The sequence below is a fragment of the Corvus hawaiiensis genome, chromosome Z, assembly GCF_020740725.1.
Source record: "Corvus hawaiiensis isolate bCorHaw1 chromosome Z, bCorHaw1.pri.cur, whole genome shotgun sequence".
Taxonomy (NCBI): Eukaryota; Metazoa; Chordata; class Aves; order Passeriformes; family Corvidae; genus Corvus; species Corvus hawaiiensis.
This window is the reverse complement of record NC_063255.1, coordinates 18,106,255-18,124,046: the sequence shown is the minus strand read 5'-3', so window position 1 is coordinate 18,124,046 and position 17,792 is coordinate 18,106,255. Positions and strand designations below refer to the sequence as shown.

At 39.4% G+C, this 17,792-nt stretch overlaps 1 protein-coding gene across 16 annotated transcripts in view; it reads left to right on the top strand.

Annotated features, from left to right (window-relative positions):
- The window catches only part of CELF4 (CUGBP Elav-like family member 4), a 701,592-nt gene that overhangs the window by 89,092 nt on the left and 594,708 nt on the right, over positions 1 to 17,792 (top strand). For all 16 annotated transcript variants that reach the window (XR_007200839.1, XR_007200838.1, XM_048290994.1 and 13 more), the window contains exon 2: positions 2,730 to 2,812. Coding sequence is in view for 14 of the 16 variants with exons in the window: in XM_048290994.1 (XP_048146951.1) it covers positions 2,730 to 2,812 (83 nt within the window). In the remaining 2 variants the exon portion in view is untranslated. The remainder of the gene's footprint in view (positions 1 to 2,729; positions 2,813 to 17,792) is intronic.

The following is a 17,792-nucleotide window of genomic DNA, read 5'->3' as shown; positions in this document are numbered from 1 at the left end:
GAGGGGTGGTGCAAGAAAGAGCACTGCCTTTTATCCTAATGCACAAGGAGATGAAATATAGAAATTCTTGCAGGATGGAATAATGGATACGTATCATCTTATAAGAGGCCACATGTTTTTGAAAAATACTATTTTAGCTGATGGCTAATGCTGCATATGTGCCTTACAGAGCAATCTTGTGGTAAGGAAAGGGAACACAAAAAACCCTGAACTGTCCTTTTCAAGTTCAGGTTTGAGGCCTGCTATGAACAGGAATCTATTTCATTTGGCCGCTGCTGGGATGGAACTTCTTAGTGTCTCTAAGCAACTAAGTCTTACTTAAAATAAATGAGATTTTTTTTTCATAAAGATATTACTTTTTGCCCAACACATGTGGGCTAGATTGTAATTCGTGTGCATGATATATGAATGAAAAGGGAAAAAGAAACACTTCCACAGAGCATTTTTTTTGTCCCTGGAAAACAGGAGGGTTTTTTTTGTCTGATCGTATGAGAGAGTAGTTTTATTTTCCACTTCAAAATCTTTTTGTCCGTAACACTGTGTTTGGTATGTCAGTGATAATTCGATTCATTCTAAGTACTGTTTTGGGGAGTTTGGCACTTCTACCATTTTTTACAACAGGTTTGGAGAGAACTTAATGGAGGTTTCTCCCTGGTGAGAACTTGCCTCCACACACACATTTACTGTGGATCTTGGATGGAAAATTTGCACCTTCAGAGAAGAGTCGTCTTCTGCCTACTCTGTCTGAATTACAGTCATAGTACAGTAGGAGCTGCAGGACATTGTTACCCTGAACTGTCATCATGGCAATCACAATGAGGAGAAAGATATAGCTATCATTATGAGAGCTTTACACTGCATAGTTTATCTCTATAACAGTGTGCTATGATATGCCTAATTAGACTGTATCAGCTGCTCCATGTCTGCTACTAAAGGAAGACTTTCTTATTGTGTCTAGTAAACAGAGAGCTCTCAGCCTGTGATTTAGCACTGAAATTAAATTTAAGCATAGTTTCCCATTTGATTATCAGGCTATGGGTGACTTTTAAGGATCCTTTTCAATCCATTACTTCTGCTAGCTGTAAACTCTCTGCCACGATTTCTTCCTCTTCTTTGGTAGATACAGACTAACTGAAACTCATCCATTTAAAGTTAGAGGGGAACAAATCAAAATAATTCCAAGTATGCAAACTTTTGATGATGTTCAGTCTCCTTTTTTGACTGTCACCTTCTGCTTCTGAGTCTCAATTATGGAGACATAATAAATTGGCTTGAATAAACTGAAAGTAATAAGACCTCCAGAAAGCAACACAGGATAAGAGATAGTGAAAAAAATTGCTCTTTTTCTTCTTTTTCATGCCATATCATAGTTTCATTGTGAGAGGAGTAAAGTGACTTTCACAAGACAATCCTTGAGAAAAAAATGCATATTTATAGAAAAAAAAAATCTATTTTATTGTATATATTAATCTATTAAAAGCATGTAAAAATAAAAGTGTGTATTTCTTCGGTAATATTATCTAAGGAAATAATTTGGAAAAAACAGTGAACGTTGCATGGACAAAATGCTCACAGTGGCAATCAAAGTTGAAAAAAAGTTTACAGCCTACTGTTTACTCACCTGTTACGTACTTTATATATGCTTGGGGAGAGGGCGGGTGGGTCAAGATGAGGTCATGTAACATGTTTGTTTCTTTGGTAGTCTCTCTGCACTTGTGCTGCTCTTGAAAGACACTCTCAGTTTGAGGCACATGCTGCCTGAACCTTGAAATCTATGATACCTCCATTTCAAGGAGCTGGAGACATTCTGTAGTAATTTCAGAGGAAATGTCTTCTGCATAACAAGCACCTTTTTTTTTGCTGCAGGAACTGGCAGGTTTTCAGTATACTGCAGTAAGAAGAAATAATTTGATCACATCAGACACATAACTGATATTGCAACATCAACCAGTTTTACCAGAAGGGAAGCATGGAGGTGGGGAAAGAAAGAAAAGCAGGGCTCTACCTTGACAGGGCTTTAGCCTTTGTAGTGGATAAGACAACTTTTTGAAACAATCAAAGATATAACCCATTGGTGTATCCCTGAAGTTCAAATGATTTGTGGGTCAGGGATGTTTTGGAGTGATTGTTTGGGCTTTGGCATGATTGCGTGTGGCATGATATATGACTGGAAGCATGTGAGTCCTTGCAGCAGCTGGTGCAGGGTGGTGCCTTTCTGGTGTGATGCAAAAAGAGCAGCGAGTTTTTGGTGCAGGTCAGGCTAAACAATAGAAATATTCCTCTGCAGTAGGAAGTTCCAAGTCCTTGTATGCCCTTTTCTTAAAGTACTTGGTACAAAAGAAAGACATGAGACCTTTCAGCATATGGCAGCACTTGTTCCCAGTGCTGCTGCTGGAGCAGGACTGGGAGCTCATGCCCCACCTTGACACCATGTGGAACCTTTCAGATCCTTAATCCTGTGCAGCCTTCTGTATCTGACACTTAAGCATGTGTTGAAGGAAAAATAAGTACTCACAGGTACACTATTGCTCACTTTCCACCAGGGCTCAGAGGAAGCTATGATAGCTTCATTTCTCGACTCTTTACTAGTGACATACTAAGGAGAGAATTTTATGATTGATTTACTGGGAACGGGATGATGACAGGAAAGTGGTTTGCTCTATATCTCAATTTCAGGAGGATCTTCTCTGAAGTACCACTGTTACTGAGGTTTTTCTTTTTCTTTGCAGGCTGTGCCTTCCTAACATACTGCGAAAGGGAGTCTGCTCTAAAGGCCCAGAGCGCACTGCATGAACAGAAGACACTGCCAGGGGTGAGTCCAGACTGATAACTTTTTGTTTTTCCTCTAAAATCCGAAATGGGTTACATATGGTGCTCTCATCTCAGATTTGGAAGTATAAAGTCTCCGTTTGTTTGGATGATTCACTATTTGCATTGTGCTAATAAAATCAAGACACCACCAACCCACCCAAATGGTTTCCATGCACAAAACTAAAAGCTTTTTACCCTTGTGGGAAGTCAGGAAAACAGTAATCAGCTGTTTGTGGACTGGGTTCTACCAGTCTTACCTAGCTGAGGATGTGCTTTAGGATTCTGACCACAACAATGAAATGTTAGAAGTCCTCACCACGTGCTTCCTCTCACTGTTTTTCTTCTCTGAAGCAAGTTTTGGCAGCAAGAAATCAAGAAACAGATCACATTATTGAGTTATCACAGAATGAAAACATATTCCTGATGACAAAGTGGTTTGACTCAGTTACTTTAGTATTCAAGCAGCTGTAGCAGATTGGAAAGGCGGTGAGACAAGGAGAAAAGAGAGAGAGGAAAGATGCACATGAGATAATGAGGAAAATTATTCACATGAGCAAGATCTAAGGTTCAGACAACACAAGCAGAACTAAAAATAGAATCAGCATTATGTGGGGAAGACCTGCCCTGCTGGATGGGTTTCTAGTTAAGCCGTTACCCAGAGGAGGGGGAGACACTATTTAGATTCAGCCAGAGTAAGGTGGATTGGGAACAGCGAAGTGCTCCTGTAGCTGGAATGGGGCTAGTTTTACAATGACCAGGAGTCAGTGATCACTTAACTAAGACCGGGCTTCTGAGGGTTCCAGGTTGCATCGAAACTGAGAGGAAATCTATCTAAAAATGTGTCTTTATTAGCTGGTGTTGGGTGATTGATTCCTGTGTTGCTTAACCTACCTTTCCACAGATCTAAGACGCATCCCTTGCTCTGTGTTCTGAGGAGAGTGTTGATTCTGCTCTGCCTGTTTCCATCATCCTGGGTCTATTTACCTATCTCTAAGCCACCTTGCCAGTATGGAGATGCCCACGCACTTGCTCATCTACATCTATCTTTGCTTAAAAGGCCATACCTTATGCAAATATATACATACTTCATTCCCTAAAAATATTTCTGTCAGCTGACAACTCCCTCTGAATTATTTTTTTTTCTAGAAACTCCTTAGCAGCAGATTGAAAGTAACTTCAGTCTTGTGGGGGGTTTAACTTTTTCTGCCCCCTCCCCCTTCCAGTGTTTTCTTTTTGCTTTTCTCTTTCCTGAATGATAAAACTGGATGTAAAAAGAATGAGGATATGTTGAATAAGGGTGTTTCAGGTAACATTTTAACTTATTCTTTTCTGAAATATGCTAGAAATAAAACATCTGTTTATCAAAACTAGAGATGTGATGAATAGGGTGTTTCGTATTTAAAAAAGACTAATTGAAATTCCAGATTTTCCACTCAGACTGTTTACTCTTCTCTTTGGGAGCCAGACCATTCACTTGCGCATGGAATTCTATCTTCTCTATGAGGTTAAAATCTCATCCTGAAATTGTATGATGGTGCTATCTTCAAGAAGACAGTGGGTCAGTGAAGTTTAGGACTCAGAGTTGGAGAGGGAGGGCAAGTGATGATTTAGGATTTTATTTTTTTTCCAAGTTCTTTCCAAGTCCACCATTCTGAATCTCAACTTCTGTTTTAGAGACTTCAAATCACGAAACTCTTAAAGTCAAAACTGTTTTCTTGGACAGTGGCAAAATTCAACCAGCATTTGGTCTAGGATCAAGACTTCCTTCAAAGGCTGCACTGACTCATTCTAGACTACAGGGAAACAATTTCTTCTTTGCTTTGTGTAATTTCTGTTACATATACTCCAAACTGGACACACTGGCTCTAGAAGCTCTAGAAGCCTTTTTTTTTTGCCCTTTTACAATTTTGGGAGACATATCAGGATCTGATTGAACTGGGAACAGTGAGTCCTCTTTCTAAAAGAGCAGCCAGGTTTCTTAGAGTTCTGAACACTGATTTTCCCATTCCTTTCCTTTCCTGTTCTATTTGTCTCAGGACAAAGGTTTACTTTCCACCAGCAAACCCTCTGCAGGCAGCTTTCTGCCAAGTTTCTGAACTCATCCTCTGAATGATGTCACTGTAGTTTATTTAAGGAAACCAGTCTTGTCTCTTGATAAACTATCATGCCTGGATACTGTTTTATGGTTCCTATCTGAGTAGAAGGGAATTATTTATGACTTACCTGACTGTTCTTGATAACATGCACCAAAAATATCAACCATAGTTCATCACCATAAAATAAGAAGCATTTTTAGGGTCAGGGGTCTAAGTCCTCATTCACATAATTTCACAAATGACACATATATAACATCTTCTCTTGACAATCCACTGTCTGTGACACAAACAGCATGACTGAGGAGGTATCAAAAGCAATTAACAGGCATGGTACAGGAAAAAATAAATAGTACTAGACTAAGCCATTCTTTCCCATTTCCCAGTAAACTGCACATTTTCCTGCTCTCGCAATATTGCTGTTTATGTTCTTTTTATTATAAAGCACAGAACTGCCTAATTTTTAATAATATGCACATGCATGTTAATGTATGGAAATGGTGAGGCATGCAGAGGTTTTGTCCAGATTCAGATGCCTTGCCTCTCAGCTATGTATCACTTTGTTTTTAGTGGAGTGGCTACATGCACATATTTTACAGTAATTACTTTCTGGATGTGCTTTGTAAGATGACAGAAATATGTTTCACATATTTCTATGTTATATGTAGGACATAAACTCATCTTGTGGAATAATCAAAAGACTTCCAAGCAGGTATGTGTTGATTAATAAAATCTTTACGGCACTTTGTTTTTGGGTGGGAAGGAATCATGATAGATATTTTGAAGCAAGTAGAATGGAATGTAAAACATAAAACTATCAGTTGGATCTTCTTCATCTGAATGAGTAAATTAGGTTCTTTTGGAGAGTTTGGAATTGTTTTGCGTGAAATGGAAGGTTAATGTAGCAGAGTGTATATGTATGTGTAAAGAGCACTTTGTGATTGTTGGACAATTCAAATTCTAGTGTTTACTTGTGATTGTTTATTTTACATATAATAGAGTGGCTGGATGATGAAGTATATTAGTTCTTTAATAATTTATAGAAATGCTTTGATGTTGCAGTAATTACATTAAAGGTCACATATCAAAGGTAATTTGGTTGAGCAGCTGTGATGGTTTCTCAGAAGCAATCAATATTGCTGTCCATGGCGCTGATTTCACCAAGGGGACTGCCAGATTAAAGGAGGCTTATTACCAGACAGACAGACACGGGGGAAATCAAGAATAGATTGGAGAGATGCACTATTCTTTTTCCTCACCTATAATTAACACTGTTCACCATAATCTGTGCTAATCCTTCATAGTGGGAAACCACCTTTTTTTTTTCCTTTTTTTTTTTTACATAGCATTATAAAAAGTGAATTAAGGCAAGGAAGAGTAATTTGGGGGAGCAGGAGAGAGAAAGTAGAGAAAGTAAAAGTTGATTCACCCCTGATATATCTGATGCTGATATACCCCGCAATGATAAAATGCAATATCAAAAATACAGGCCATGATCCTGAGGAAAGCAAGGCAAGGGGGAAAAAGTGATCTAGACAATGACAGTGCAACATATGGGAGAATTATCTGCCTGTAGATTTTGTATAATATTATCTATTTGCCCCACAAAGCTCCACAGGAAATGAAATAGGGGAAATAAAATTATGTTTTAAGTGTAGTCATTTTGATTACAAATTATAGTGAAGCGAACATTTTCTCCCCTTTCTTTTTTCTTTCTGAAGTGAATGGCAGAGGATAATGCTGAGAAATGTAATTACGCTATCAAGATCTACTTTTATTTATAGCACAAATAAACTGAGCTCTTGTATGATAAGCACAGCAGCATTTTTCTTCCCCTAGTTCTTTGTGTCTCTCTCAGGCAACGAGAGTGAACAGTCCATGTATTCTTGGTTGGAGGCACTGTCTCTTTGCATAGTTAAAACCTTCCTGTAAGACTTGCAAAGAATAACTATGAAATTAAGTATGTACGAAGCTGTTAACCTCAGCAATCTGCAGGGCCTGTTCAGTCTGGGAAATAGGCTGGGTTTTCTTACTGTATCTCTTCCTCTTGAAAGAGACAGTGGTACTACTGGTATGCTAAATTTCTTAGTGCGTAACATAATTAGTTTTCTCCCTAACTGTTCTGATATTCTTTGTCTCTTCTTGCCATCTAGAAAAAATGCATTCTGTTTTATTCATCATATGCAAAAATATGCATCTTTAACATTAGAAGACAGGTGAGCTCATAAAACTCATATTAAACCCATTTTTTAAAGAAGCAAAAAACCCCTATCTAACTACATTTGCCCACAGTTAAAAAAAAAAAAAAAGTTTTTTCCAACATTATCGGTCATACCTGACTTAAATTCGTACGTATATGTAAGGAAAGATATTTGAGCACAGGAGAGAAGAGGGTGGGTATCTTGCAAAGTCTTGCCTCTCTTAAATCCTTGTAATAAGGCTTAAATGAGACATAAGTGTCATGTGGACTTCAGAAGTCCTGCACATATAGCATTGATTTCACTGTTTAAGCAGACCTTGAAATTTTACTGTCTTGTTATCTTTTTCTTTCTTGTGTTTCAAAGCTTTTTCCAAAAGCTTGTTAGAAAACCATTAAACCACATATCACCCTGCATGCTGTGTTGTGCCAAAAATGGTATTATATTCCCACAACTTCCCATTTCAAAACTTTTTCTCTACTGATGTAAATTGCAATTTGGTCAGCAGTGGTAGGCTGGATGGGTTCCATTGATTAAAGTAGCCTGCTGAACACACAGCCTGCTCACCATGCCCTTTAGATTTTGAAAGAAAACACATTTAATTGTTCCCTTAGGAGAAACATGTCTGTTTTCTGAAGTTAAAAATGAAGATGAAAAGGAATAAAACCAGATTTGAGGTAAGAGACTTGGAAAAAAACAATAAAGAAAAACAACAAAGAAAAAAACCCAGTCCTTCAGAAATTCTCCAGAAATTCTCTGTTTAAATCTTTTGATGTCAATGTCATGCTTAAAGAGATTTTTTTTTTTTTTTTTTTTTACTCCTTGTTTCTTCCTTCAGAGTGACCAGCCAGTAAAAGGACTTTTGGATCTTGCTTTGGGTAAAGCAGGGGAGAGGAGAGAAAGAGGAAGCTATATGCACTTTCCATTTGCTAAAAACCCCTGTAGTTTGACAGTGCTGTTCTGTTCACCAGATGAGATGAAACACCTGGGTCCTATCTGCTTGGTAAACATTAAAGTTCCATTTCACTAGTTAAAGATTGGCTTCTGTATCCCTATAAGGCAGCCTCTAGAATACAAAGTAAACTCCCTCTCTGCTACCCAGTCCAGAGAGCTTTGCAGAGAAAGAACACACTGCCAGCATCCTGACAGAACCAGTGTGTTGGATGCATACTGTTATCTCAGCTGAGACTGGTGTATTCATCACCTTTGTGGTGGCTAACCAAGCTCAGCCTGAGATGTAAAATGGCAAAAAGGCTTCTCAGTAGCGCCTGAGATTTGGTGGCTATTGAAAAATGATGTGCAAAAAATTAAATTATAAAGGTACAGTTGTCTTGCCTTTTTAATTTGACACCTTCTGGATCTCAAAGGATGATTTCCAAGTTATTCAACAAAAGCTTTAGCTGGACCTTCATTTGCTTTATGTGTTATTCAATGACAACTTTTCTCTCTGACGTGTCTGCCATAGGAGGATCAATCTAATTTTATGTACAACTGTAAAGATGAATGATAAGTAGAAAGGATTCAGGCAAGTACAAGCTGAATAAATTATAAAGGGCAAATGATGACAGGACTGGGGGTCCCAAGAGACAGTGATATGATAACAGAAACTAAAGACAAATTTATGATGGATGTAGTTAGCATGTACTGAGGCTGTTAATTCTTCAGGGTAGTTTTACAACTTCTTGTGATTGGAGCAATCAAAGTATTTCATTTTAAAGAGATGCTGTATATTTTCGCTTGTCTGTTCTGCATATTTGTATGTACGTCCTCATTTACATGCATAGCAGTAAACTCCCATAGGCTAGTCAAGCTTCCCTCCCATCAAAGGACCCCTGTTCTCCAAACCATAATGCCACTGTTTATGCATAAATAAATAGATAATGTGTAATGATTTGAGGGCAAAGCTGGATATCGGGGAAAAAAAAGTTTCCATTTTCATAGAACATGGCAATCAAATTTTTTTAAATCCTGCAAGTAGCTGAGCACCTCCAGCTACCTTCAAAGCCAAGCCTAGGGATTGAGTTAGCTCACAGATCCCTGATGAAAAATTACACATAACAAGTTTCAGGTAGGTCAAATTTTGGGCTTAAGCTGCTTTAAGAGCAGCTGATGCAGCATCATAAAGTTAGAAGCAAATCTGATCTCAGAGCAGTTCTTGATTGCATTTCATTCATACTCTTATTTCTAACTCTTGTTCCTTATTATTAAGGATATTTGCATGAAAATGATCTTTTTTCCTTCCTCTGAAGGGTTGTCTCTTGTCTGTGAGTAATGCTTACTCTGGCCTACATTTGTGAATACCATGGGCTGGATTCTGACTTCATTTACACAAGTGTAAATCAGCAATGATCTGATTGAGGTCAAGGGATTTATATGGCGTAGGAAAGAGCAGACTCAGCTATATTTGTCACTGCTGAAATGATGTCATCGTGAAAAGTACCATAGCTCTAAATGGGGAAACATATTTTTACATGGGAATACGTGATCTCACAAAACACTGAGCATCCCTGACACCTGCTGGGCCATTCCATAGCTCCCATGGCCTTTTTGGTAGAGAGAGGTCCCAGCTCCAAACTGTAGGAATTAAAGATGGTTGGTGTCTTGGTGTTTCAACAGTGTTAACTGTTAGATAATGATCAATCCTAAGCATTTGGATTGCCAGTTGCATCACCCTACTGATTCAGCAGTGATGGGATACACCCAGGAATAACTTGAAAGCAGTAAACCTTCATTCCTCACCCCATGTTCCCAGTCACAGAGAGACAGAGGAAGAGAACAGGCACCCTTTACCTTTTCATTTTTTCAGTCACGTGGATGATAGTGCATGACATTACATAGCCCAGGAGTCATCACCTTTCCATAAACACCCACTTCCCATATTTGCACTACAAAGAATGTGGTGGTTGTGATTTGTGAGGCCAGTGTAAGTTCCTAGTAAAGCATTTGGTAGAAGATCCTGTATAGTTATGTGATTTGGATTTCTCCCTGGGGTGATACGCCCACCTATACTATAGCTTTACCAGCTGTACTACCCATAGCCTACCCTGGTGCAAGCTGTCTGCCCAATGTTTTTCATGCTGTCTATACATCCCTTAAAACCCTTCAGATGCTCAGTGACAATGATTTTTTTTTTTTTAAATCCAAAGGTTGAAGACCATGCATAAGAGTGATGGCTCAGATATGTATGTCTGCCTCCAAAATCATTATCTTTGAAACTCACAGACCTGTGTCTTGATCTAATTTAATTTGAATAGTCTATATAATAACAACAATGAAAACATAAAACCATGGACTTGGATGTTGTGGAGCAGCTGCATTCCATGCCTGTAATTCGTGGTGGGCAATCCTACAGTAAGGACTTGAATCTTGCCTGAAACATTATTTCTGGTAGCGCTACTTATGCTATGTAGGTTCAACATCTATGCTTGTTGAAAACATTTCAGTTGCAGAGTAGACAGACTGCCAGCCTTACCATGTGAAATCCATCCACTGGCTGCAGATCTTTTAACAAAAGCTGTGTTTCCTGCATTAAATAGTCTAAGAGCATGATTCGTGCATTAGACTTAAAACTGCTCTTTAAGTTAAGAGCACCTTTTAAAGAACTATCTGAGCTGGAATGCTTTTGGGAGTGACAGAAATTGTCCCGTCTCTCCATTTACGGATAACTTCTGATAGAACTTGACATGATGTAACCCATTTAGCTCCCATGTTTCCCTTCTGCTGCGCTCTGTCTCTGGCAGGGAGAAAGTGGTGAGGAGTGACTGACCATGAGATTGCACTATCAGTTCAGGCGAGCAGGTATCTGAAGTGACTTTGCTCTGTTGAGTAGCTGCAGTGAGAGACTTACAGTGGCACCACATGTATGAATTGCTGCACTTGGCAGGTTCCCAGCAATGTCAAATCTCTCTGATTAGTTTCTGTAAGTACAAGGACAAAATTAAGCTTAACCTATTTTTCAAAGAAGAAATGTGCATTTCCCATTTTTCTCTTTAATGGGAACTTCTTATATCTTGTGTCCACACTTTTTCTCCCCTCCCCTTCCCACCATGTCACTCCTTTAAAAAGAAAAGCTTGTTAAAATACAATTTCTTGTAAAAACATGTGCCTTCAAATTTCTTTGGTTTCTGTAACATTTTTAACCTTGATATGCATTCATTTTCAGCACCAAACGAATCCTATGGTGCTAGAACGAAGTTGTTCTCTTACTTTCCCCTTAGGTATGGTAAACTACAATCCTAAAATCCTCTGCCACTTTCTAGTGCATATTTTCTTTGACATATTGCAAAAAATGAGTGTTTTGATCACTGGCTTTGTAGGCAGGTTTTGGCAGAGCAAGTTTTGTCCAGCTATAACTAAACCATTCCAAGCTCAGTTTGTTCCTTCAAACAGATGGAGAAATTTTATTTTTCTCTTGTTCTTATAATGGCTCATAATTTCTATGCTACTATGTCGACTTTGCACGGTAAATATGTAACTGATAAGACATGCTGGCGTGAGTTTCTGATTTCATTTACAGCTTTGATCAGTGGAAGAGCACTTTGTTTTCAAGGTGGTAAAACTGGAATCAGTTTTTCTTGGTCTTTTTATTTATGGCTAGCTTTCTGTCAAGATCTTCCCTGGTAAACATTTGAGATGTTGCTTCTGTGTTTCAGGTCATTTTGTAGTGTCCTTTCTCAATGAAGTCACACTAATGTCTCCTGTCTGGCCGAGCATCATTTTCTCCTTTTCTCCTACATCCCTTCTCATCCTGCATGTCTGTCCTTGCCATCTCTTATCTCCTTTGTAGATTTGCTGGAAACATTACCCTGTGTTCCCGTAATGCCTGCTTGGTGAAATGAGTTGAGATTACAGCTGCTGAGGAGGAACACTGTGCTTCCCAACTACTTCTGCCTGGGAGAGCACATATTTTCTCCAGACAAAGGGAGAGACTCAGCTTAGTGAATGTTTCCACATTTTTTGACACCACACGTATATAGATTGCAGAGTTGGCTTGTCCTAAATCTGATGTCTCTTGAAATTATGAGGCTTAGTGTGTATGGGTTTTTCAGTGTATATTCATGTTGCCCAAGAGAAACAAGGCAGCCAGGAGAGAGTTGTACATGCTGTGTTTTCTTGTCTGTTCTTCCTCAGAGCAACTGGGGAGTGCCTGGGGATTGATTTCCATGTCTGTGCTTGTCCTGCACAGGGAAAGGGGGTAGAACGTACAGGGGGTGAACCGTTCGAACCTTTCAGGGTGCCTGTTTTGTTGGTAGCAGCCTGCTGCTCCCACCTTGTTATTTTTTCTACCACTGTATTTTCACACTGCTTGACATGACTCACGCTTTCACCTGGGATGGTAGAGGCTAAGACACTCCTGGGAAAGTTGGGCATGTGTTGCTAGCATTCAACAAGCACAGAACTCTGAGAGGAGCCTGAGAAAATGCTGATATTTGAAGTCTTTGTATGGTTTTTTTTGGAAGTACAGGCTCTACAAATGTGGGTACACTACAAAGAGTACAGATGTGACACCCTTCAAAGACAGCGTCTCATGTCCCAGTAGAGGTCCCAAATTTATGAATATTGATATGTGTTTCTCTTTCATTTTTAGTCTATTAAGCCTTAAACCTTTTCCACCAGTACTCTGAACCCAACCTGCAACAGCACAATGATAATGCCTCTAAAGTGAGCTTGTCCAAACTAATTTCATTGTCCTTGTTGAGCAAAGTGCAACAATTAAGCAGACAAATGGGTCCAGATAAATCGAATATTTACAATTATTTCAGTTTGGATAATCTAATGTGATATTCATTGTTCAGCTAAGAAATATGTTTCCAGTGAGGAGGAGCTGTCATCTAGTACTCTTGTTGGCTAGATGTAAATTCAGAGTAACTCCATGAGCTCTTGCAGAGTTTAAGCTTCTTTACATCAGTGAAGCTCAAATGAGAATCTCGTCCTCTTTCCATACATGCCCTATAAAGCTGAGTCCCTTCAGCTGCACTTGTGTTTTAGAAATACAGCCAGGAGAGCTGGAAGGTCTTTCTTTTCCCTTTTTTTTTTCCCTGGGCTGGGATTGTATTGTTGAACTCTCACTTTAGGGAATTCAGCTTTTTCTGAGCATCTCTTCCCTTCCACCACTGAAATACTGACTGAAAACTTGAGTTACTGTCCAGATCTGGCATTGCTGCTGACTTTCTGAATAGCACTGCAATCAGATCTCCTCATTACCAGTGCCTCTCCTCCTTGTATTAACACCTTGTGGCTGTGCCCTGCCTTTCCACTAATTCCAGCTGAAAACTCATAACAATCCCAGTCGAAAGGCAAGGGATTTATACCAGCATATCTATACTAAAAGGGAGATTGCCGCTACTTTCTGCTTCATTTCTTTGCAGGATACATTGCTTCTCATTCCCTCCTCCCGGTCCCCCCCTCTGCTCAAGCAGAGCACACTGTGTTGCTGGGCAATTTTCACCAACTTAATCACATTTGGGCCCAGTGTTTTTCCTGCAGACCCTGGAGTGTGCAATGCTTAGGCCTTGGTTATTAGTTTACACAATAAATGAAGCCCATTAGAAGAGGATAATCAGGGCTTGGAGAAGGCCACCTCACTCGTTATCTGAGGAGGTTATGTTAAGCCTCTGTAGTTATTAATCATACTTTCCTATGCAGATAGCTGAAGATTAAGAGTCACATTTATCCTCTTTGCTCCTCATTCTTTCGCACTGATGTGCAAACGCTCTTTATAATCGTTGTTATTATGGTTATTCATAGCCCATCCAGTCAGCCAGAACTGCTCCTGAGCTGTTGCTTGAAGTCTTGCACCTATCCATGGTGGCCTGATGATACAGATCAGAGCCACTGGAGGTCTCTCCATTTGAAACTCGGAAAACATCCTTGAGAGTCCTAGAAAGTCTCTGCTAGCTGTTATTGAATTGCAGTATCTTGTCCAGAGGCCAAGAGAATTCTGAACAGAAGCCGACACCATTATAAGAGCCAAGTTTAACAGCAACCCTCTTGATTTCACTTGCTTTGCTCTTTAATACCATCTCTAACCTTGAACTTTGACTAAGATGATATGCTACCTTGTGGCTTTTTGAAATCTAGCCTAATGCCCTTTTAATCGAAGTGAATGATCCTTTTCCCCTACTTCATTTTTAAGCACTTAAATCAACTCGGATAAAATCAGAGCTGTACCAAGCAGACTCAACATTGTTAAAAAGGAGAAAAAAAAAGTTTGAAAATGAAAGCTATTACTCCATCGCAGAATTTTTTTTCCTTTAGAAATACGTTTGGGTTTTTATCACTCTCTTTCTGATATCCTGTGCGCACATGCACACATACTCACATACACACACAAAACAACTCCCCAGAAAAACTTGTTTAAAACCCAAGTGGTTGGAGCATTTTCTCCAATGACTCTACTCATGAAGCACTTGCTTCAATAAAATTAAAGTTAAGACAACAGTTAACAATTAACACCATTCAGCATTTAGAGCCTGCACAACCATCCAGTCATGGATCACATCAATGTACAAATACTTCCAACTGCTTGCACACCTATTTCTTTCCTTTGTGACCCCTACCAGTTTTACAGAAGCTGTCCTCCAATTTTTTTCTTGTTCCACTTAAAGAAAACTGTTTTTCTGTGAGTGGGCTTAGTTTCTGAAGCAGTAGCCATGCCCGTGACACACAGAAATCCTAAAGCAGGGAGACCATAGTATTAATCATGCAAATTTAAAATCACCCATTTGTCCACTTGCTCTTTGAACCTGGAGTGTGAGTTGCATATATGTTTTTCCATCCTAAAATTATTTCTCAACCTGTGAGGAAAGGCTAATTTCCAGAATGAACACTTCATAACCTTTCTCCTTTGACTGAAGGATATAAAACTCCAAACCTTTATTTCTCCTTAAGAAGTGTATCTCTTCCTCAAATGCTCTGCTTATATACCAATTTTGCATATCTAGAGGAAATCAGCACTGCTGTATTGACTTAGAGGTCCACTAGCCTCTGTCATCTCATGATCTGGCTTCTCCTTTTTTCCCTTTTTTTTTTTCTTTTTAGTTTTGTCTTCACCTAGACCTTGTGCTTGATAATGCATAAGACCCTTGCTAGGGCCTTATGGGTTTTTTTTTTTTCTGGTTGGCTTAGAGTTTGGGGAGAGGCTTGTTTGTTTGTGGGGTGGATTTTTTTATTATTATATAGATATGTTGATTTTTTTTAATGAAAGTATTTTCTCTAGAAAATGTCAATTCGAGACCTTTTCATTTGAGGGATCACAGTGGATTTGGTCATGCATTTATGTGAGACTGAGTTTTGGATCTGATAGAAAATTCTTGCTTAAATGAAAAGGCCAGAAAAGCAGAAATCAACCCAAACAGGCAGGCATGACATTTGCTTGACATACGTAGATTCCCTGATACAAATCCCTGCATTACCTAATTCAAACTAAGAAGTGAACAGACTCTGGCTTTTCTCTGCCCTCCTCAGCTAAATTTCCTACACGTTTGATCCTTGGCTATTTGAAGATATTTGCATAGGTGCTTCCTTTATTTTCTCCTCTTTGCCCTCTATTTTTACAGAAATTGCTAAGTAATTTTCTAGAAATGCTAAGGATGTTTTTGAGTGGATGAATATTTTGGTAATGGTCGTTGAGGGACAACACCAGACCTGGCTGATTTTAAGATGAATATATAGGTTATTGACTTGCAGTGATGAGAGGGGACCAGGCACACAGACGAGGTTTGCTGCACATGACCTCAGGTTTCATTAAGACGTCAGCAACTCCTCAGTTGTCTCTGGTCTCCTTTGTCCTCCAAGAGTTGGGAAAGTGAAGCTGTGAGAAAGTGAAGAGAGAAAATACCTATGATAAAGAGAAGTTCTGAGGGCTGAACCAGCACCAGGGTTTCCAAACTCTAGATTCAATACCTGCCTATGTAACAGAAGTCAACGAACGCACCTTTGCCTTGATATCCTACCTACAAAATGGAGCTAATTAACCCTCCCCCAGTGTTATCTCTTTGATTAGTAGACATTTAGAGTCCTCCAAATAAGGATTTTTCCTTTCATATGCATCTGTATTTGTGTTCAGTGCTTAGCAGTGACAGCTCCTGCTTTTGACTACAGTGTCCTAGACACTCCTGTGATGCTGACAAAGGATGATGACTGTTGGGAGGGAAAAGCTTTCTTCCAATATAAGTCAATGGCTCGTATGATTCTTGCCTTTCAGAAGGGAGTTGTCCTTCTCTTTCTCTTCCATTTCTCATGATTGACCTGAAAATAAATAAGGAAGGAATGACATTCTTGCTATTGCATTATTTTTATATTTTTTTTTAAAGAAAGGAGAATTTCCCTTAGACTCATGCTGTACTTTTTCATACTGTATTTGACATCTTTAATAAAATTTGGGTCAGATACAGTTGTCGATAAAAAGAGGCATCTTACAAACAGCCCTGTGCTTGCATTAGGGTCATGTCAAGAATAATAGAGACTATTGTCACTGCAGCGAACCTCTGCATCATATTAAGTATTCCTCACTTCTCTCCTCTCTGCTTCTCTCCAAGACATAATACAAGATGCCTATCATGTTCCACCACATCTCACCAAAGGGCATGGAAAGGGGAGATGGCTAGCAGGCAGCAAAACTCCTCCAAGTTGCTCCAGCATCAATGAGCACAGGGAAAAGTGGAGCATCCACTGTCTTGTGTGATCATATGTCTCCTCTCCACTTTTGTGGGTGAGAATTGCAGGGAAAAGGTGCTTTTGTCAAGGGGAATTTCAGGTTCTTCTTGTTATTCTTAAGCAGAGGGTGTATGTTGGGTTGTTTCTTTTTTGTGTGAATGAACAGTATGCTGTGGACAGATGAGGGAACCACACATTGGCACATGAAAGAAATGATCCTAGGCAACTTCCCTTCAGTGTTTTTTGCTTAAGGTGTCCCATGCTGTTTACATGTGCACAAACTTCAGGCACTTGTATGTAAAAAATGTTCTATCTGCTTTGTCTTAGCAATGAGATTTCTTGCTACAACTCTACACTGTCCACCAACACCAGAAAAATTCATGTTCGATCACAGACCTGCGCCCACCTTTGACCTGTTCACATCCGGAGATGGCCCTTGGCCTTAAGTGCTTCATACATCTTGCCCTAATAGTTCTGGATCAGCACCCACAGCACTGTGGTGGCTCAGGAGTACCTTTGTATAACCATCTTTTTGTTTATCAGCACGTTTGTGGTGGTCAAGAATATTTTCAACGCTGAGCCTCAGTCAAACCTGTTCCAATTCTAGTGAGACAATGTGAAACAAGGAGGAGGGGAGACTGATTTCATTTCACTCATACCTCATAAAAGGCTTAGAAGACAAGTCATGTAGGTAAAGGAATTATTTGCTCTGAATTTAATGCCCAAAGTTGCTCTGCTGTGCTTTGGCTGGACCTTTTCTGTTCCTGAATAGGGTTTTCTGGAGTAAACAGTGAAATCTAATTTTGCCCAGAAGTGCAACACCCAGCTCTCCTCTGTACAAACCCACTTTCACTTGACCAGTACCTCAATAACTCAGTGTTACCTGTTTTGGCACCTCACAAGTGCACTTTCCCTCACTTTCTGTCTCTTCTTCACCTTCTTTTTCCAAAGCCTAGTGACATCCTTTGCTATATTTTAGATGCTAGCATAGATCAAAGTCCTCTCAGGATCAAACAATGTGCTGCATACAATC